At 41.8% G+C, this 18,949-nt stretch overlaps 2 protein-coding genes across 4 annotated transcripts; both read right to left on the bottom strand.

Annotated features, from left to right (window-relative positions):
* Positions 1 to 323: 323 nt before the first annotated feature.
* On the bottom strand, positions 324 to 18,061 carry gpt (glutamic--pyruvic transaminase). 3 transcript variants are annotated; one of them, XM_073490590.1, is made up of 12 exons: positions 17,964 to 18,061; positions 13,458 to 13,644; positions 8,500 to 8,589; positions 8,188 to 8,296; positions 7,971 to 8,104; positions 6,965 to 7,208; positions 5,415 to 5,494; positions 5,190 to 5,326; positions 4,896 to 5,070; positions 4,290 to 4,445; positions 2,870 to 2,982; positions 930 to 1,111 (listed from the first exon to the last, which is right to left on the bottom strand). In XM_073490590.1, exons 1-12 carry the CDS (start codon positions 17,996 to 17,998, stop codon positions 1,021 to 1,023), a joined length of 1,551 nt encoding a protein of 516 aa, XP_073346691.1. In that variant the 5' UTR covers positions 17,999 to 18,061; the 3' UTR covers positions 930 to 1,020. The 3 variants fall into 3 exon arrangements, with proteins under 3 accessions (XP_073346690.1, XP_073346691.1, XP_073346692.1); XM_073490591.1 differs by lacking the exon at positions 17,964 to 18,061 and adding an exon at positions 14,193 to 14,282; XM_073490589.1 differs by lacking the exon at positions 17,964 to 18,061 and having other exon boundaries at positions 324 to 1,111; positions 13,458 to 14,074.
* On the bottom strand, positions 16,259 to 17,759 carry fuz (fuzzy planar cell polarity protein). Its single transcript, XM_073490592.1, has one exon. It carries the CDS (start codon positions 17,658 to 17,660, stop codon positions 16,356 to 16,358), a length of 1,305 nt encoding a protein of 434 aa, XP_073346693.1. The 5' UTR covers positions 17,661 to 17,759; the 3' UTR covers positions 16,259 to 16,355.
* Positions 18,062 to 18,949: the final 888 nt, after the last annotated feature.

The following is an 18,949-nucleotide window of genomic DNA, read 5'->3' as shown; positions in this document are numbered from 1 at the left end:
CTGCTTTTGTGAGAACTTGTGCCACACAAATAAAATCTGAATATGGATCTTCAATGAGCGACATTTTGTGAGTGAAATATTCCTTTGGTCCTAAACAGTAAAGTGAGCACAGTGATAGAAAATGACCAACTGCTGTAAGTTTATGTTGCACTTCAGAATAAAAAAGAGCTTAAAAGGGGACTAATTACCTCTATATAATAGTTTTAGACAGTTTTTTCCCCCAATGTCAGACGAACCCTCACTTAATGAAAGTGTAATATTAATTATTGACAAAAAAAACAAACAAACAGAGCCAGTGCACACAAGAACCACAGTTTTCCATAAATGTTCACGGTCAAAAGAAAGTGACCCATTTATCTTAATATAAAGTCAAATCACATGTGACAGCTCTTCCCAAATTAATGAGACTTTACAAAGACAGTTCCATTTTTTAATCTACAAAATCATCTCTGAATCATCATGCAAATGAAACATTTCTGCGTATTCTCCCTGTCGAGCACTGCCTGTAGGAATGGAACAGTTTAACCAGTTGTGCTCAAGGTTTTAAGCAGCATCACTTTTCCTTACTACCGCTTTTCTAGCTTGGTGTTCACATTCGCAGTCTCTCATATACAAATACACTGACTGTACATACTGTACATCCTTCAAAGCTGAAACCACACACACACACACACACACACACACACACACACACACACACACACACACACACACACACACACACACACACACACACACACACACACACACACCAGATTTCTTTTACCAAGCTGACACACGTCTGAGTTAATTTCTTCATCTCCAGTTTTGTTTTCTAACATAACGGCGTCTTGTTTTCCGCCTTGTGAATGTCCAAATGAGATAGCTGTAGAGGCTGAAGTGTGTCATCACAGAGACCACCAGAGCCGTTGAAGGAAAGGCACTTATCAGTGACAGATAATTATGATTGGCTGAGTTCTTTGTTGCTGTTGATTCTGCTGGTTAGCTCCTCCCTTTGTGAATGGAAGGAGACGTGGAAATTTAAGAATACTGCTGAGTGAATTTCTGGTGGAACTCCTTGACTTTGCTGAGCAGGATCTTCAGCTTGTCTGTCGGTGGCAAGATGGTCATTCTGGGAGAGAGAAGGCAAAAAAAAGAAAGAAATTAACTGTCTTTTCAGACATGGAATACGCTACATTTCTAGATTTGTCTGTTAAAGTGAAAACTGACATTCAGACATAGGTGATTTTTAAAAGGTAACACTTCAGACACGATAGGACGTTTATGGAAAGAGCCACAATGCTCGATGTTTGAGAGGAGGAGGGAGGAGAGAGAGAGACAGAGAGGGAGAGCGCCTGAATAAATGACCACCATGAGCACAAGGGACCCTCGCATCTCACAATGAATCCATAAACACTGACTCCATATCGCAATCCATCTTCACGATAACCAGGTATCCTCTGGGGCGGCCTGCACATGTAAGTAGTTGCTCAAACTCCATACAGAAAGCAGCTGTTACAGAGCACTCAGGGGTTTCATAGAAGAACCGGTACAATTGTAACGCTTTTTTTTAAACTACGGTTACAAAATTGCATATAAATACAAAAATATTTAACTTTCCATACTCTTACTCAAATCCAAATATGATTTGTCTGCAATAAACTCTACCAGAGATATTAAGGAACAATGTTTGAATGTTTGGCCTTGGTGGAGGTCTGTGCACTTCCAGTACCCTACAAGTTATCAGAGGTTTTTGCACAGCGAGGGGTAACATAGTTTTCTATAGCCTGATCTGATGTGCGTGAAATCTCCCTAACTACTAAAACTATTTTGCAGTGTTTCATACTTTATTGAACTGATTTTTTTTCCTGGGTCCATGAGAAATGGAGACTGAGTTAATACATTTATTGCAGTGATCCCCAAAGGTGGTAACGCTACAAGGCAGCTCTCTCTGGTCTCTCTCTGCATGTTTAACCCTGCAGCCTTTGACCACATTCAAGTCAGACCTGTGCTGCGTTTAAAAGAGATACGGAAATGTTACCAGGTCCAACCTAATAAGATTGCTGTCCTGACTTTTATGTAAACGCGACTCAGACATGAGACCATATTAGCTTGCCATGTCTAAAAGGGGCTTTAATGTTAAATTGACCTATATTTTACAACAAAGGAATAAGCGCAGACACTGGCCTACAACAATAACTGAAACGATTCGTAAGAAATCAATTAGTTAAATGTGACAAAATTAATTAGAAAAAATATTCATAATCAAGTAACATTTAAAAGATCCCATGCATTAAGGCATACATAAAAATTCTTTACCATTTGTCTGACATGGGTTTTCAAAAAGAAAAAGATAATTATATCCTTAAAATCCTTGAAATGACATATACTCCTTCTCCCTCATTAAAAACTCCAGAGTATATGAATATAAAAATATTTTTCATTTCACTAGTTTAACTGCTGGACACAAGATGTCTCTTACTTCACTGTAAAGTCCATTCTCAGTGTATATGCACTGGAGGAAGTTTCCACATCACACTTGTGTATGTTGAATATTGGACCAGGATTGGTTTCCAAACTATTTGTGATGTCACAAATCATACTTGTAGATTAAATAAGATTTTCAATGGGCACAGAGATAATTTACACTTTTAGCATTTTAGTGTGAAACTCTGCAAACTCTTGTTTTTTAAGTAAAAATGACTAAATTCTACTAATAACTTAATTGGTTTTGGGTTGTTGCCATTTTAAGATGTCAACTTTGGCATTTGGGCCATTGTTCACGATCTTCAAACAATTAATTGTTTTTATCAAGAACATAATCGGCAGATTTATCAGTAATGAAAATAACTAATAGCTGTAGCCCTGGAAGTATTCAAGTGCTCTGCACCTGAAGTGGTAGGTTCCATCCTTCTGTCCGAAGCCGCTCCCAGGTACGAGGCAGATCCCAGTCTCCTCCAGCATCTTCATGCAGTAAAACATATCAGGTTGCTGACCCTTGTCCTAACAGAGAGGAAAAGAAACATTCTAAATTTGGTAAGAGGCTGAATGTTTAGGAATTGGAGCACTTAAAGTAGGAGAAAATTGAATTAATCTACTTTTTCCTTGGTAATTGCAGGTTTGCTGTGAACACAACCTTTACTTATAACTGAACACTGTGACTCACAGTACAGCCTTCATACTAAAAGCATTCCCACTGAGCTGCTCTTTAGAATTTGCAGTTTGTAGAGAATCAAATCAACTTAAAGCAGAACAGGAACAATTTAAGAGAGAAATTTAGAAACAGCTCAATCGAGCATTTCTTTGTAACCAATAGTAATTTCCTGTTTTTTTCAACAATAAAATGGGTAATCATGATTAATGATACAGTGCTACACATCTGGAAAAACTGCAAAAGCTCTCCAGGTTCACTTATTTGTACTGCAATGATTGTATCCTTCAGTTTCATGGCAACGTTTTTCCCCTTTTCGTTTATGTGCTCGGAGTTGTTTTATCACAGTCATTAGTCAGTTAAACATGGCTTCAGTGAGGACAGCAGCATAAAAATAAATCAATTTCATGTAATTAAGAGAAAAGAGATGAGTAATGATTTGAGGTCAAATTGAACTTCAAGTATATTGCATTTCCTCTGGATCAAAAGCTTTATGAAAACCTTTTAAAACCCTTTTTGTAAAGTGCCTCAGCCTTAGAATTAGCCGAGTATTGAGATCAGGAATGAGCTCAATGGACCGCACGGCAGCTCCATTTATATTCTGCCAATGCTAACGTTGGCGAAAGCATTGCTAAAGACACGGAAATCAAAGCAAAAAGAAAAACAAAGCAATGCTGCAACCGTGTGATCACGATAGTGAGCAGAGTCACCGGGATTGATGACGTGTCAGTAGGTCAGCTTTACTCTGACCTTATCCTCCATACAGCTAATCAGATTCTCAGCTTGGCTCTCCATGAAATTCCTCCTGAGCAGTCAACCTCGGGACAGAATTGAATCCACAAGCTATTGGAAATCATTTGTTCCCTTGAGCAAACAGGGAGGTGGAGGCACAGTGCACTGAACCTGGTTGAGCAGTTATTTAATCCAGCATTGTGTGGAGAATGTGATGTGTATTTAATGCCAGTTAGCAAAGCATGAGTATTAGTAGAGTGAAAAAATAACAAGTAGTACAGGAGCGAAAGTAATAATCCTTTCATAGCTGTATCATCCACTTTATTCCTCTCATTTTGTTGCTTTTCATCAACGTTATCTCCTTGAGGCAATAATACACTCACACTTGAATCACTGAAGCATCTGTAAGAGTGTGTAAAGAACTGACCATTGCCTCTTTTACAGCCTTTTCAGGGATGGTTATGCAAGGGAAGGAGTACATGGCACCCTGCACGGGATTGCAACTGATGCCCTGCACAGTATTGAGAACCTGCTCTGTCAGCTTGGCCTTGTCTGCTAAGGCACCTAAGGTTGCTGTGCGCTCCTGGATGAAGGAAATACAAAACAGAGAGAACAGAGAGCATTATTTCATTAATTGGAAGCGAAACGTTGGCTAACTTTTATAACAAAGTTTTCTACTTGAATTTCTCCAGACGTCTGTGAGACAGACGGACATCGATGACAGATATTATACAGTAAGTACTAAACAGAGAACAGATGAATAGTATGAGGTACACAGAGAATCTTTTTACACGCAAGATCATTTGGGGAAAAAGTTGGGAACCTCTGATTTAAGAGAAACTTAAAATAGCACTGAGTACTAGGATACAATCTGTACTCAATGACATGCTAGCATTTTGCAAAGAGAATGTATAATAATACTGCTGTCAGTGTACTGGTAATGTGCAACAAGAGATCATGTTGCGGAATATTGATGTATTGATCAATTAGTTCCTTCTAGAAATAAATGGCTTGTGGGTAGCAGACTGTGTACCTTGATGAACTTTTCATGTGAGGGTTCCCCAGGCTGTGGCGGGTTGACCACCAGGTCCATTAGAGCCTGACCAGGAACGGGAGGACACAGACGGACAGACACCAGCTTGGTCAGCTGGGCCTTCACCTCACTGTCCATGTTGATGATCTCCATGTAGCCTCCACGGAAGCCACACCTATAAGTGAGAGACAATATTACGCTGTGACACACAGCACGCGAAGCACACAAGACAGAAAAGACAACAAACACAAAGAACTAGTGGATTTATCCCAACATGAAGGTAAACTGACTTACTCTCCCATGTAACATTTGGAGGTGGAGTGGAAGGATACCAGCTCCACTGTATTTGAGTACTCTGGCCCCATTTCAAACAGGACCTTCTTAAAAGAGTGGAACTGGCAACCATCAGCGTACACATTATCCTGGTACACCTGACAGATGAAGACAGAGTGACAGGTGTCACAGGTGTGCAGAGAACAAGGAAGCAGGTGGATGTTAAGAAAGATGCAGAGACGGTACCTCGTCAGCCATGAGGAAGAGACGTTCCTTTGCTGCAAATCGGATTACATCCTCGATGCACTGTCTGCTCTGAACCTGACCTGTGAATGAGAAGGAGGCTCATTATGGCGAAAGGATTGAAACAGTGATTAGGCAGGTAGCTGTGTCTCTTTGCTGCCATCTAGTGGCTCTTCTATGAGCAGTGCATGAAATGTGTGGTTGATACAAAAGATGAGCACCAAACAGAAACAATTTCATTTTAAGTAACTTGTTTCCTGGGCGTCTTTGTGGACCTGTGGTGGTTTACTATGTGGCAGCAACTTCCCCAGTCCAACTATGGCCAATGATTATGTTAGCTTTTTGTTTCCATCACTCCTTTCCCCTCATGTTTACTGTCTCTAAAATGGCCCCCAAATTACCTATTAAAATATGTGAATCCTTAAAATTAAGGCAAAATCATCTGAGACTAAATTAGAGATTCACACAAAAAAAGTTCCATAAACTAGCCTTTTCTGGGGCTACATCTTGTAGTCTTCCTCAGCTTGTGGAGTTTGCTCAGTTGACAATGGACACTTTTAATGTCCTTTGATGACAACTGAGCTTCCTCAATAAAAATGTTCAAACTGTATCACTTAGGAAGGCCACAAGATGAAGCTGAAAGCCCACATAAAGCTATTAGGTGAAACCCGAGTTAAGATGAAGGTCACAAATTAAAAGTTCACGCTAAACTAGTAAATCATTTGAGATATCCAAAGGACAGATATTGAAAATCAACAATATATGCCAAACATAAATTGGACTGACAAAAAAGAGCACAAACACAAAGCCCCCTCCTGAATACTCAGTCTGCTCTGATTGGTCAGCTCACCCATGCCTGAGCCAGCACTGCTAATAACAACAGAGCAGCTGTGCTAAATCAAATCTTAAGTTATAAACTAGCCACTCCTCATAAATGATGCAAATGTTTGACACGGTGATGCGATGTGATGTCACAAAGTCACGGAATTAAAGGCGGGATTACTGGCGAGGCGTTTCAGGAGCATTGTTTTCTGTGGAAGAGAGGAGCTCCTGTTGGTGCCGACTTTGACCTTTTTAACTTTCAAGATCTTTTACATGCACAAGAATCTCTACAACATACTGAAACACAAAAAAGCATAATGGGTGTACCGTGCAACTTTTGAGACATGTTTTAACGAGTGGGTCCTTTTTGGTTTTGTTTCAGGAATTATACTTTCCTGCCACTGGTTTTGTGTTATTTCGCTAAACAACAGCTGGTGGTGGGAACACGCCAAGAAACATGGCGATGCACCAGCAAAGGCAGTTGAAAAACAAGATTGTTAGCAAGCAAACAAGGATGTAAAGGATTTAGAATATTAGAAATTATTTTTGCAAATGTTTGATGTGGAAGGAAAAGCACTCAATATACCCTTGTTATACGTCGAAGACACCCAAAATGAATTTTGTGGAGAAACACTGGGCATAAACATAACTTACCTTTAATGTGTAAAAATGCTGACAAATACAAACAGTCTGAAAGTCACTTTAATGGGGAAAAAAGGAGGAATCTTTACCGGTGGGGTTCCCAGGGTTGATGATGCACAGGGCTCGGGGGTTGCAGTGTTGCCGGGCCTCGTCCAGAGAGCGCTGCAGCTCGCTGATGTCCATACTCCAGCACTTTTGCTCATTAAGGTAATAGTTGATCTGCACGGCGCTCAGTTCTGCCAGTGCAGCAGAGTACAAGGGATACTGAGGAATGGAGATCATGACGCCGGTACGGGTTGCACCTTCACCACACACCAGCAGCTTCAGCATGGTCTAAAAGTGCAGGACAGGAAGGTCAAGAAAAATCTGTCAGCTCAACAGTTTAATCTACAGATGAGTTATCACATTTTTGGATTATATATAGAAACAGCTTTGTCCATGTGACACTTTATAGAGTTAAAGACTGAAAGAGGAAGTAGACAAGCTCTCAATTTCAGTTTGATGATCTGCCTCTGTGTTTTGGCACGAAGCCGTCATAACAACCTACAGTGAGTTCTCTTTAAAGAAAACACATAATGCAATCAGTGTGTTGAGGCCTTATGACGCAATTCACAAGGTTGTCAACAAAATATAAAAGAAAAAAATGTGACAGCTGTGCAAAATCTTGCTCAGCTTTTCTCAAATCTTTGCTTTTTTCTTGGACAGCTGTGACTTGTCAGGACTCTAGAGACATCTGTTTTAAACTCATAGACACCCTATGACAAAGGGTTCAAAAGGGTCACATGCCAACATATTTGGGGATGAGTGATCAAATTTCAGCAATTTTTTTTATCCTGAACAGATGCTACATTTATTCTCAAAGGCATTTATTTTCTTGCTACAGTAGTTGCAACTTTTATGATACATCCTTTAAAAGGAGACTCACTGATTCATGTGTTTTGCCAGTTTATGTTGTGAATGAATTCACCACATTGAACTCATTACTACTTGAGTGCAACATTTCATTCCTTCTTTCTCTGGGGAGAAACTAACATACGTGCTTAAAAAGGTACAATAGGGACAGGGTCAGTTTAACAGATGAGAGGTGATTTGTACCACAATGCCGTCGCTGGCCCCTGTGGTGAGGTAAATGTTGTCTGGGTCGCAGGGCACACCGCCATCCCTTCGCTCAATGTACCGGGCCACATCCTGACGCACAGAGTCTATGCCCTGACTGGCGCTGTAGGAACCTGAGGGAGAGTCATGTGGAGACGATAAGCTTTGATACAACAAAGCATCACAATAAAGCAAAGACCAACACGCGCATACGCACCCATACTGTTCCCTCCGCAGGACTGCAGAATGCGGCGCGCTCTACTTTTAGCATCCTCTGGGAATGTGCTGTCATTCAGCAGTTCAGGGTAGGAGCAGAGCGCCAGGACCTTGCAACAAAGAGAGGTGTGAGTATAAAGGGTGCAGGGGACATTGTGCAAAATCCTGCTCGGATTACTGCGCACGACAGGGGAAAACAATGATTGATGTCATCTCAGCTACAAAGGAGGAAATCAGTTTCACAGACAGTGAGATGTCCGAGAGGAAGTGCTATATTTAGATGGGAGATTGGAGGAAGGGTTTAGGAGCAGACCTGTCGGAAGAAAGTGATTGGCTGCTGGCCCATAGCGTGTGCATCACCAATGTTGGCCTTGATGACCTCAGCGAAGGGTTTCTTCATTCCCTGCAAAGCGTAAACACAACACACAGAAATGAATATGTGCAAACAAAGGGAGCATTCATTCACTTAATGATATGTCATCATCTTTTCGGAGATTAACACTGACTGCCTATTAACAAACCTGACTCGAACGGTCCGAGAAAACATAGCTGGCTGAGAACTCCCCACTGCACCCAAACAAGCTTGACACTGTGCCTGCACATAGGCTTCAACACATACATAACTTTTCCATAAACATTTCACCACAAGAGACTGAGAGAGCAGCAGCTGCAGAGCGCACAGCAGGTTTGTGCTTTATTCACAACCACTTCCACAGAAGAAGTATTGGCTGCACACACACACACACACACACACACTATGGAGTGTATAAAGAAATGGTAGAAGTTAAAAGATAAAATGTTTCCACTTCCAAATGTTGACCTTTCTGGACTAAATTTTGGCAGAAAAAATGAAGGGGTACAATAAACTCTGCTACTGCAGGGCCACATGCAGATTAAAGTAAAGGGCCTTAAATCTAAGGACAAACAGGCAGGGTTGCCCTTGGATTTTGCTAGCATACACAACCTATAAAGGTACATAACAGCTTAATCATAATATATATCACAAACATATCAGTCAACAATTCATCTCTAATAACAGCACATTTTAAATGTAAACTTTTCTAATTTGAGGTAAAATTAAAGTGATTTAGTCAGTCAGTATAAAACTTATTTATGTTTTTATTTCCAGTTTCAGCAGTAGAGCACCTGTTAATGTACCCTGTAGAGTTATTGACTACTAGTAGCAATATGGAGCAATGTTTTTGAAAGTGATACCTTGTTTAGCTTGTATTTTGGGCACAAGGACACACATGGCAAGACTGCTGGCTAACAACCGTGTGTTTTATGAGGAAAGGAATGTATTTAACAAGTCTACCAGGCCTCAAGAACACAAAGTTTTAATGAAAAACAAGAAAGTAGACAACTCTGTTAGCAAAAAAAAAAACATTATTCTTAGTGCTAACTTTGTTATTCCTATCACACACACTTACTCACTGACCAAATAAAGTTAAGTGCAATTCTTCATTGAGAGACATTTCATGCTTAAGTACATTTAATCAGACAATTTGATTAGTAAGGAAGGTCATACTGTAGCACAGTAGCAGCCTTGATGCAGATAGTAAATGTAAACATGGGAACAAAGTTTCAACCTGTGCAAACCATCTTATCGTGCTGATACCATTCACCTCCTGACACATTAACACAGAGACATACATTACAGAGGCTTTTAACCTCCTGACTGGAGATTGACAAAGAACAGGATGTACGACAGCAAAGCTGAGATAATAATTAGGATCTATTCCATGAGTAAAAGTATTTATGTACTCTCTTCCAGGCCAATGATATAACATCTCTGTAAGATGATCTCTTGAGCAGCTGAGCCCACTGACAGAGGATAAACAGCAATGCAGGCTGACAGACACTTGCACACACACATGCTGTTAAGACCAGATGTTTGGGACAGCATGACACTGCAGAGGAGCCACAAGTGGAACCTCACACTGACACGGAAATCAAAAGAGGCTGTTTGTTTGATTTGTCCAAACCAGTGCATTTTGTAAAAAGCCCTCCCGGGCTCTCTCATTGGTCACATATTAGAGGCGGCTCTCGGTCTGGACCAATACTATTGTGCCTAGTGAGTCTCACCCCCTTGGTCAAAAGAACCGCCCACACTGACCTCTGCTCCCAAGAACCAACTGGATAGGCGTTTTGTCCTCCATCGCTGATAAAAACAGCCCAGTGAACAATGCTGAAGGTGAAACTGAGCTTCACTTTGATGCCTTTTTAAGTCTTTGTATCAAAATGTATCTTTGGTTTCTTCTTCAGTACTATTTTATCTTATATTCTGCACTGTGCTGCTCAGGTAGCCGATTGGCTGTTTCATCGTTCTTGAATCTAAAAATAAATAAAAAGAAAACAATGAAAGCTATTAAATAAGATTGTGAGTTAAGCAGTTAACAGCACACTATAAAGTTCAGATTAAAGACGAGGATAAGTAAATTCACATCGCAAGTTTTTTTTGGTTTTCAGCGAGTTGTTGCCAAATATATTCAATATTCAGATGAAAGCATTTAAACCTGAAACTAAAAGATTCTGCAATGGAAAATCATTTTTAAAAGGTTTGCATTAGAGCTGCATAATTAATTAAAATATTTTTTCATATCTCAATATGGCAGAGCGCAAAATCCAAATCGCATGAGCTGCATTTGATAAGGATAAAATGTGTGACAAAAGAGCATCATAATGAAGTACTGTAGTGTTGCAGACATGCTCTGGCCCACAAATCGTGGGCCAGACTACAGCTAGCTGCTCATTAAGACAAACAAAGACCGCAATGTAATAATTGCATGTGAAGCCTTTATCAGTGCACTTGTTCACAGTAATTTGGCTCAAAGTCAAACAAAACAACTAACACAGCTTTAGTATTGGGGGAAAACTCAAAAAACAAGGCTGGACTTGAAGAGAAAAGATCTGAGTTCTAAAAAAAAAAAAAGGTGCGTAGGAAACTGGAGTCAAGGATCACGTGTGGATGTTTAATTCACAGACAAAAGTGGGAACAATACTTTGACCTGTTTCCCAAAGTAATCCGACCCCATCCAAACCTCCGTTTGGAATGAAGGTTGGGGTTATAAAGAGGAATGTGTTTTGACAAAATGACAATGGTTTAAAGTTTTAAAAAGTGCAGTTCAGCGCTTTTGAAAACTTTGGAATAAGATTAGAGGACTGTAAACGATTACTTGTGCTACATTTTTGTCTTCAGGCTGAGTGCTGTACTATTGAAAAGACTGGCACCGGGACAGTCAGCAGTCAGTGAACAATGATTTGCAGTGCTCTTGCCCTCGATGGAAATGTGATGAATAAAAAGTTCATTAGCAGCTGTAAAAAGTGTGGTTAGTATCTTATTTCACCTGGGAAAAATGCTTCTCTCCTTCAATATCTCGACTGGGTCTTACCAGCTGAATCCACCTGCAATTTCTTCAGTTGTTTGAACATCTAAATATCAATTCAATATCGCCCGATCAAACTCTTGTCCGGTCAAGAAGAAAATAAATATCCCAAAAAGAGTGGCGGTCAACTGTGGATAAGCACTGGCCAAAGCAAACAGAACATGAATTCTATGATGCCGTGAACCATCTGGTTAAAAAGGTCAGCACTGTCATTAAAGTCCCTTCTAGACGATGTTGCTGAGCTTTTCACCTGTGCAAGAACCTGTTTGCAAACTCATCCCTTCCTGAACAAAGCACTCAGGAGAGGACAGTTTTCACACCAGACTGCACTAACAGCTGGTTGCCACATCACCATAAACAGTCCAAGAGGAAGGGATCGAGCAGAGAAAAGCACAAGTGTCTGTATTTAACAAAAAAAAGAAAAGAAAAGATGATGATGGATTAAAAGAGCTGACATTAAAAGCTGAACACAAGAGATGAGAGATATCCATATTAATTTCTGGACAACCAGTCACTACAAAACAGGACTGCAACTACTGATTATTTTCATTGTTGATTCATCAGTCGATTATTCTTTTGATTAATCAGTCAGTTGTTTGGTCTTTCAAATGTCATAAAAATGGTGAAAAATGTTTTATTGTTTCTGAAAGCCTCCGATGACGTTCTCAATTTTTAGCCCAAACCCCAAGATATTTAGGGGCGTACCTTAGACATTTCTAAAAAACGTGTCATATCACCTTCACATGTTTATTACCTGACTTTCATGTCAGGAGGTGGAGGGGAAGGTGGTGGAGTTACAAGCAAATATCTCGGGACAGTTTCTAGCCATGTTTGTGGTGCCAAAAGGAAATATTTTTAGCCAAAAGCACGGCCTTTTCCTAACTCTAACCAAGTGTTTGTTGTGCCTTAACCTAACCAGAGCATAAGCACAGTGTTGTCATGCGATATGAATCGAAAAGGTTACAACATAAAGGAATGTAAACTTTTAATGCATCTGTGGTTTTGCAGAAACGTTTGCCAACATTTGGGTTGTCCAAATAGTTGGAGATTAATCTAAAAGTAGATAACAGAACGATTAATCGTTGCAGTTCTACTAAAAAGACAAACGTCTATTCTTGGCTGTTGAAATGAAAGGTACAATAAAAGACAGATCAGCCAAGCATGCACATGTTTTGGAAACCAGGAGGTAAAGTGAGGCAACAGACTTGTGCATCACTAGTAGGTCATACAGATAGAGAGACGTAGACATAAAGAGGACAGAAAAACACGTTCGTCTCTGGCTTAGACTCTGGACTTTCACCTCTCTCTAAGGAACAACTGATGAACAACAACAATGCCTTACAATCAGGTTAGAAATGTACATTACGCAACAAAGAGATCTGGATCTCACCAGCCTATTCAGTTACTGACAAGATAAAATTCCCCAGGAATGATCGACTAGCTAATGGACTTTGATAAGAGGGTGTGTAAGTGGCACAAGCAAGTGAGAACAGACTTTCTATTGGGTTGGCCATTGTGAAAACACAACCAGGAATGGAAACCTGCTGATCTGCAATGAAAGACACTGACTGGACTCATACTCACACCACAAGCAATCATCAGCAAAAAATAAGCACAGGGAGGCCCCCTTTTAACTCAATAAAGTAATGTGTTGAAGGGATTCTTGTTTCAATCACAGTAAAAGGGGAAAAAAAGACTGGTTCAACCTGTTAGGTGGAGAGTACTAGGCTGCATTTCTTCTGATAAAACATGCAGGGGAAACAGGTTTTTGCCATTCTGACCAGTACAAAAAGTAACATATTGATGAAATGAAAGACAAACACAGATGAGCAGTATGGTGAATAGCTGGCACAGGTTGTATGAATGAACCCTGAGTTGTACAGACCTCAGAGAGCTCCTTCTCCAGCTCCACAGCCCGCTGCACGATGGGCCCCCGCACCGCGTACTCCACCTTCTTCACCGTGGGGTTCATGGTGTCGATGGTCAACACCTTGGCCCGGGACGACACACCATTCTCGGTCATCTTCTCTTTGGGGAGCCCGCGCCGCGTCGCACTCACACTCGATAAAGCTCTGCCGGGAGAGGAGGAGGACAGAGGGGGAGAGGTCAGTGAGAGGACCCTGGGGCCACCACCACCACCGCTACCACCGGGCCGCTGCGCTCCGCTGCAGCCGGCGAACAACCCGCTTCGCCCGCGGCTCAAAAGCCGGACGTTTCTGGGTGAGAGCAGCTGCATCCTCGTAGCTGACATGTTTAACACGGTGAGCTGAGCGACTTTTAAAAGCCTCCGCGGTGCACAGCGAACACACCACACACCGGTTGCTTCACCCGAGAGGAGTGGAAGTGAAGTTGTGCAAGTGAAGGCACCACGCTCCTAAAAATACTGACTAAGCGCTCGGACCTTCGGACCGCTCAGAGGGGGGAAGAGCTAAAGCTGTGACAAAATCTCACACCGTCTCTTCAGACCCTGCTCGCATCCACACACACATGAATTTGCACTCTGAAAATGTTTGGGGGCTTGCTCCCTGCACACATGGCAACGATACAACTATCCCTCCCCCTTTGTGTGGCTTCATGTCGACCGTTATCCAACCCCCCTCTCCCCCGTTACCCTACGCACCGTGAGGCCGTCTCTCGGGTTCGGTTCTCCGGTTACCGAGCCGAAGGCAGCTTTGGACGACTGACGTGGCTCAGAGAGATCTAACCAGCGAACCGGGGGCTGCTCCCAAACTTTGTGCCGAGCTCACCTCACTTCACCCCACCGCTTTGTGCTCTCCATGCGGTTTGGGAGGAGACTTTTCAATTGTACTTAGTGAACCAAAAACTTAAGACTGCCCCTCCTAAAGCTTCACTGCAGCCCACTTAATTTTTCTTCATTAATTCAATGCAAATTCCTCCGACAAACTATGTATTCACATATTTAATTTGTGCAATTAGAATAAGTTGAAATGCTACAAATAGTAGAAAAAATAATATTTCTAATAGCACATGTAGTTAAATGTGACTTTGTTGCCCAGCAGGTTGGGTCAGACCTGAATCGATGCATTAAATTTACCATAACAAGGTTGAACTAGGGTGATCCTGTGCAGAATATCAACAAATGTCCTCCCATTTGAAAGACTTTTCTCCCTCACAGGAACTTTTATACACTAAAGCCCAAAGTGGGTCTTGCATGCCAAAGCTGGCTCGCCATAATGTTCACTTTGACCTGCCTTATGTTTCAAAGAAAGTTTTAAACAATCATAATATAAATCCTCAATTTTCCTGAGTTAAAATATGCATATTTATCAAACATATAGGATCCATAGTTGTTAATCATTTTTGTAATCTAACAGCGGACACTTTGCACAAGGAACTTGGGATCAAAGGACCACTTTGCATCTTGGGACTGGCCCTGGGATTGCAAGCAAACTTCTGTACAGTCTAACTTGAAAAAATACATGCATTTGCAACATTTTAATATGAGACCTTCATCAAGCAAACCTGATTTTTGCCTCTTGCCTGACAAAGGTCTAGTATTAAAACGTTGCAAATAAATGTATCTTTTCAAGTTAGATAGTGTGCGAGAGTTTGCTTGCAACGGTCTATTCATCCCTCTCTTACGCACCTGGCTCATGAAATAGATGTGCAAAGTATTTTTCTGTTTTGGCCCTCTAAAAGGAAAGAAGTTTTGGCCCCCGGTGTACTAAAGGATAATGAAGAGAACAGCATCTGTGATTAGAAACTACATACTAGGATGTTACCGGGACTTTCAGTAAAGTGTGACTTCTTGAAACAATCAGTGCAGTTAAAACAACACAAAGCACTGCAATTATCATTCCACAAAGTATTCATTCAGTAATGGTGTGTGTATTTTGTCAATAGTTGCTGCCACTATTATTATAGCATTACATGTGGTGTGGATAATAAAGTTTTCAGCAATCATTGTTTTTGTCAGATATATAACAAAATTCCTAACAGATGCTTTCAGTTTGTGTTTTCTGGAAGTTGAATACACTTATATACTCCATAGTGTCCACTGTTTGCCTCATAGCTGGCAAGAAAATGTCTAAAATATGAATGGGCGAGCAGCAATTTAAATTCAAACAGTACAACCACTTTGCAGTTGCAAAGCTCAGTCAACAGAGTGCAAAACACTATCATTATCAAATTAGCAGAGGGAAAAATGTGACGAAAAAAACACTCAGCAATCGAAAAATCCACATAAAGTAACAAACTATATTTAGGAGTAAAACGAGCACAAACAAATATATTATTTCAACATTACTGTATAGACAGGAGGCACTTATTTATCCCAGTGTTACATTTTCACATCATTCTCTGATACATTTTGGAAATACAGTGCAATCCCAGTGATAATGTTAGTATTCAGTAAGTGTAATCAACCTTCCTGACTATAACAGGGACAGCCTTGAAGCTAGTGAAGTTTGACACAATAGACCAACAGTCTCTTCTCTCTTGAATGCAAAACAAAGCTCAAAGCAGCTACCTTTGATGGGATATTTTCAATAGTATTACATTCTTGATCAGTAGTAGTGTATAAATACCTGATGAGACCAGTAGCGGTGATTATCCTTTTCTAATCTACTTAACAGTGGTCGGTTTGTAAACATGTATTTAAATGCGTTTGCAGTCATCAATAAAGATATGAGAATAATCACAATATCAGTGGCCAATTCACTTTACAGGTGAATAGCAGTTCATCTGTAAGTTTATACATTATGAGGTCAAAGATGGTGGGTTTACCAAAAATTAAGAAGTTTTAACAAAGTCAATTGTTCAGTTAAAACCCAGTGGCTGTAACTACATCAGAGAGAGTCTGTGTGGCCACCGTACGCAGGGCAAAGGTGGGCACTGACAGTGGGGTAAGCAGGAAGAGCTGGTGTTGTTGTGTCTGAAGTCCAAAGCTTTTGCATTCTTCTGTAACTAGATAGCACTGCAGCGGCTGGTGGGAGAATCCAAGGACGAAGTCTTCGGTGTTGCCTCCCTGAGCCCTCTCCTCTGGGGTGAGACACAAACTCTCCTCCTGGGAGAAGTAGCGTGTCGTGCTGAAGATGTAGAAGAGCTTCATCAGCTCCCAGCAGCGTGCCTTAGAGGGTAATGGAGGGTCACCGGGTGGGTGATAAGTGGGAGACCGCACACAGGAGACTGAGCGACGTGTTTCACGGTTGATGAGAAGAAGTGCCAGCACATCAGGGCGCAGGGATACAGATCCTGGTAGGCAGCGCTCTCCAACAGCCAGGCAGTCTCTCAGGGTCTCCACCAGGGGTGTCCAGAACCGAACCACCAGCCCACTCTCGGCTCTGTGCAGGGAAGGTGTCGGGCCGCACAGCACGCACACATCCGCCCCTGGGAGCAGCTGGAAGCGGAGCAGGCGGTGGGCCACAGTGGGGCTGCCCTGAGGAAGGAAAACTGGGTAATCACAAGAGGCTGACCCAGAGGCTGAGAGGGAGCGCATCAGAGCAGACAGCAGTACAACTTCCTGCGGTGCAAGACGCCACCATTTCTCAGTCGCAGCAGCTATCCTCCCATGAACCAAGAGGCAGCCAAATTCACTATCTGCTGACTGAGCAAAGCCATCCACGGCCTGCTGAAGAAGAGAGGGGTTAGGGGGCAGCAGTGAATCAGCGCAGTGTGTCAGGTTACCCAGGATGCCCTCTTGCCTCTCCTCCAGCAGCTGATCAATGAGGCTGAAGCAGGACCGTAAATCCCTCTTCAGCCTCTCCACATTCCTGACATTGGCCAGCTCATCCTGCCCCAACACCAGCACCATGCAGTTCCACACATTCTCCAGGAGGCGCTGTAAACGCACCTCCTCACCTTTGCTGCTGCCTGCACCTCCATGTCCACCTCCAGTCACAGCGATGAGCATCACGCTGTCCTTAAAGACTCTCCACACCACCTTACCCCCGCCTTCAGTCTCACAGGAGGACAGCGCGACTCCCTGACCACCACCGAACATGTGAACACCATTGAGGGAGCCGATGACAGAGAAGGGCAGCTGTTTGGAGGCTCCTCTTGTGAAAAGAGGGACCCCACTGCTGGCTGTGAGGCAGAGCAGCTGCGTTGATCCATCCTGGAGCATCATCGTGAGGTTAAGCTAGCTGTTGCTCGTTGTTCAGCTAAAGCGTCAACTAACGTAATCGGTCTTCATTGTGAAAAGCCGATAAATCAGTCAAAAAAAACAACCAGCTAACAGTTAAACTGCTTCTAGCGTTACAGCAGCGATGGTGAGCCGTAAACATTAACCGTTTTCCTACAAATGGCGGACTACAAAAACAACAAGACAAAAGAAAATCACGCAGCAAACATATATGTCATGAAGGGGCTTATGGCTCGCGCTTTTGTTAGCTACCTGTGTTGAACATGCTAGGTTAACAAAAGAAGTTACCGTCGTTTCCACAGTAACGATCTCCCATGATTCATTCTTCACACTGGCGGAGGAGGTTTCATCCGGCTGGTCGAGCTGCAGTTGTGATGTACGAGCTCCCGTTATAAAACCGCTGAAGGAGCGAGACAAGACCGACCTGGGTTCAGTCCCCGGAGCTCATGGGAGCGCTGTTCACATCGCGCTCACCAGCCAGCTCTCTTCTCGCGAGAACTTAACTAATCACGTTCACGGGTAGCTAGAGTCCTTCTTTCTCATGATACTTCCAGTCATACATCCTCTTTACACAGCTCAATCTATAACCTTTAAGTAAATTAATTGCTTTTGTTTTTCTTAATTACAGTTAATGGTGGGAAATATGAAGTACATTTACTTCAACAAACACGATTCTACTTCATAATTTTGAGATACATGTGCCAAATTTATGCTGCATACATATTTACACTATTCAAAATTAGTAAAGGATATTGTGATATTTTAGTGGTTCAATGAATATTTTTGGTCCCCAAAAGTAAATGCGTCACATTTCATTTGACTTTTATTGCATATCCATGCACATGCATATATGCACCAATAGCCCAATATCCATTCATTTTGATTTTCATAATGCCAGAAGTCTTTATTCAAGTCAATTTCCAATGGGATTTTCCAATGGCACCTTCATTTCATGTCACATAGTATCACTAATAGGGCAGCTGTAGCTCAGGAGGTAGAGCGGGTCGTCCAGTAATTGGAAGGTTGCTGATTCCCCAGCTCCATGTTGAAGTATACTTGAGCAAGATACTGAACCCAAGATGAGCAGGTTGGCACCTTGCATAGCAGCATCTGCCATCAGTGTGTGAATGTGTGTGTGTGAATGGGACAAGTGTTGTGAGAGAGAAATTCTTTAGCTTATAAACCTGTCCGAGGAGATCCAGGATGCAAACTTAGTCTCATCTTTTAAATCACTTTTGAAAACCCACTTGTTTATTTAAAATTGTTACAAGCAG

This window comes from Pagrus major, chromosome 21 (assembly GCF_040436345.1).
Source record: "Pagrus major chromosome 21, Pma_NU_1.0".
In the NCBI taxonomy this organism is placed as follows: Eukaryota; Metazoa; Chordata; class Actinopteri; order Spariformes; family Sparidae; genus Pagrus; species Pagrus major.
Note: the sequence above shows the minus strand (reverse complement) of the source record. Positions and strands in the feature narration are given on the sequence as shown.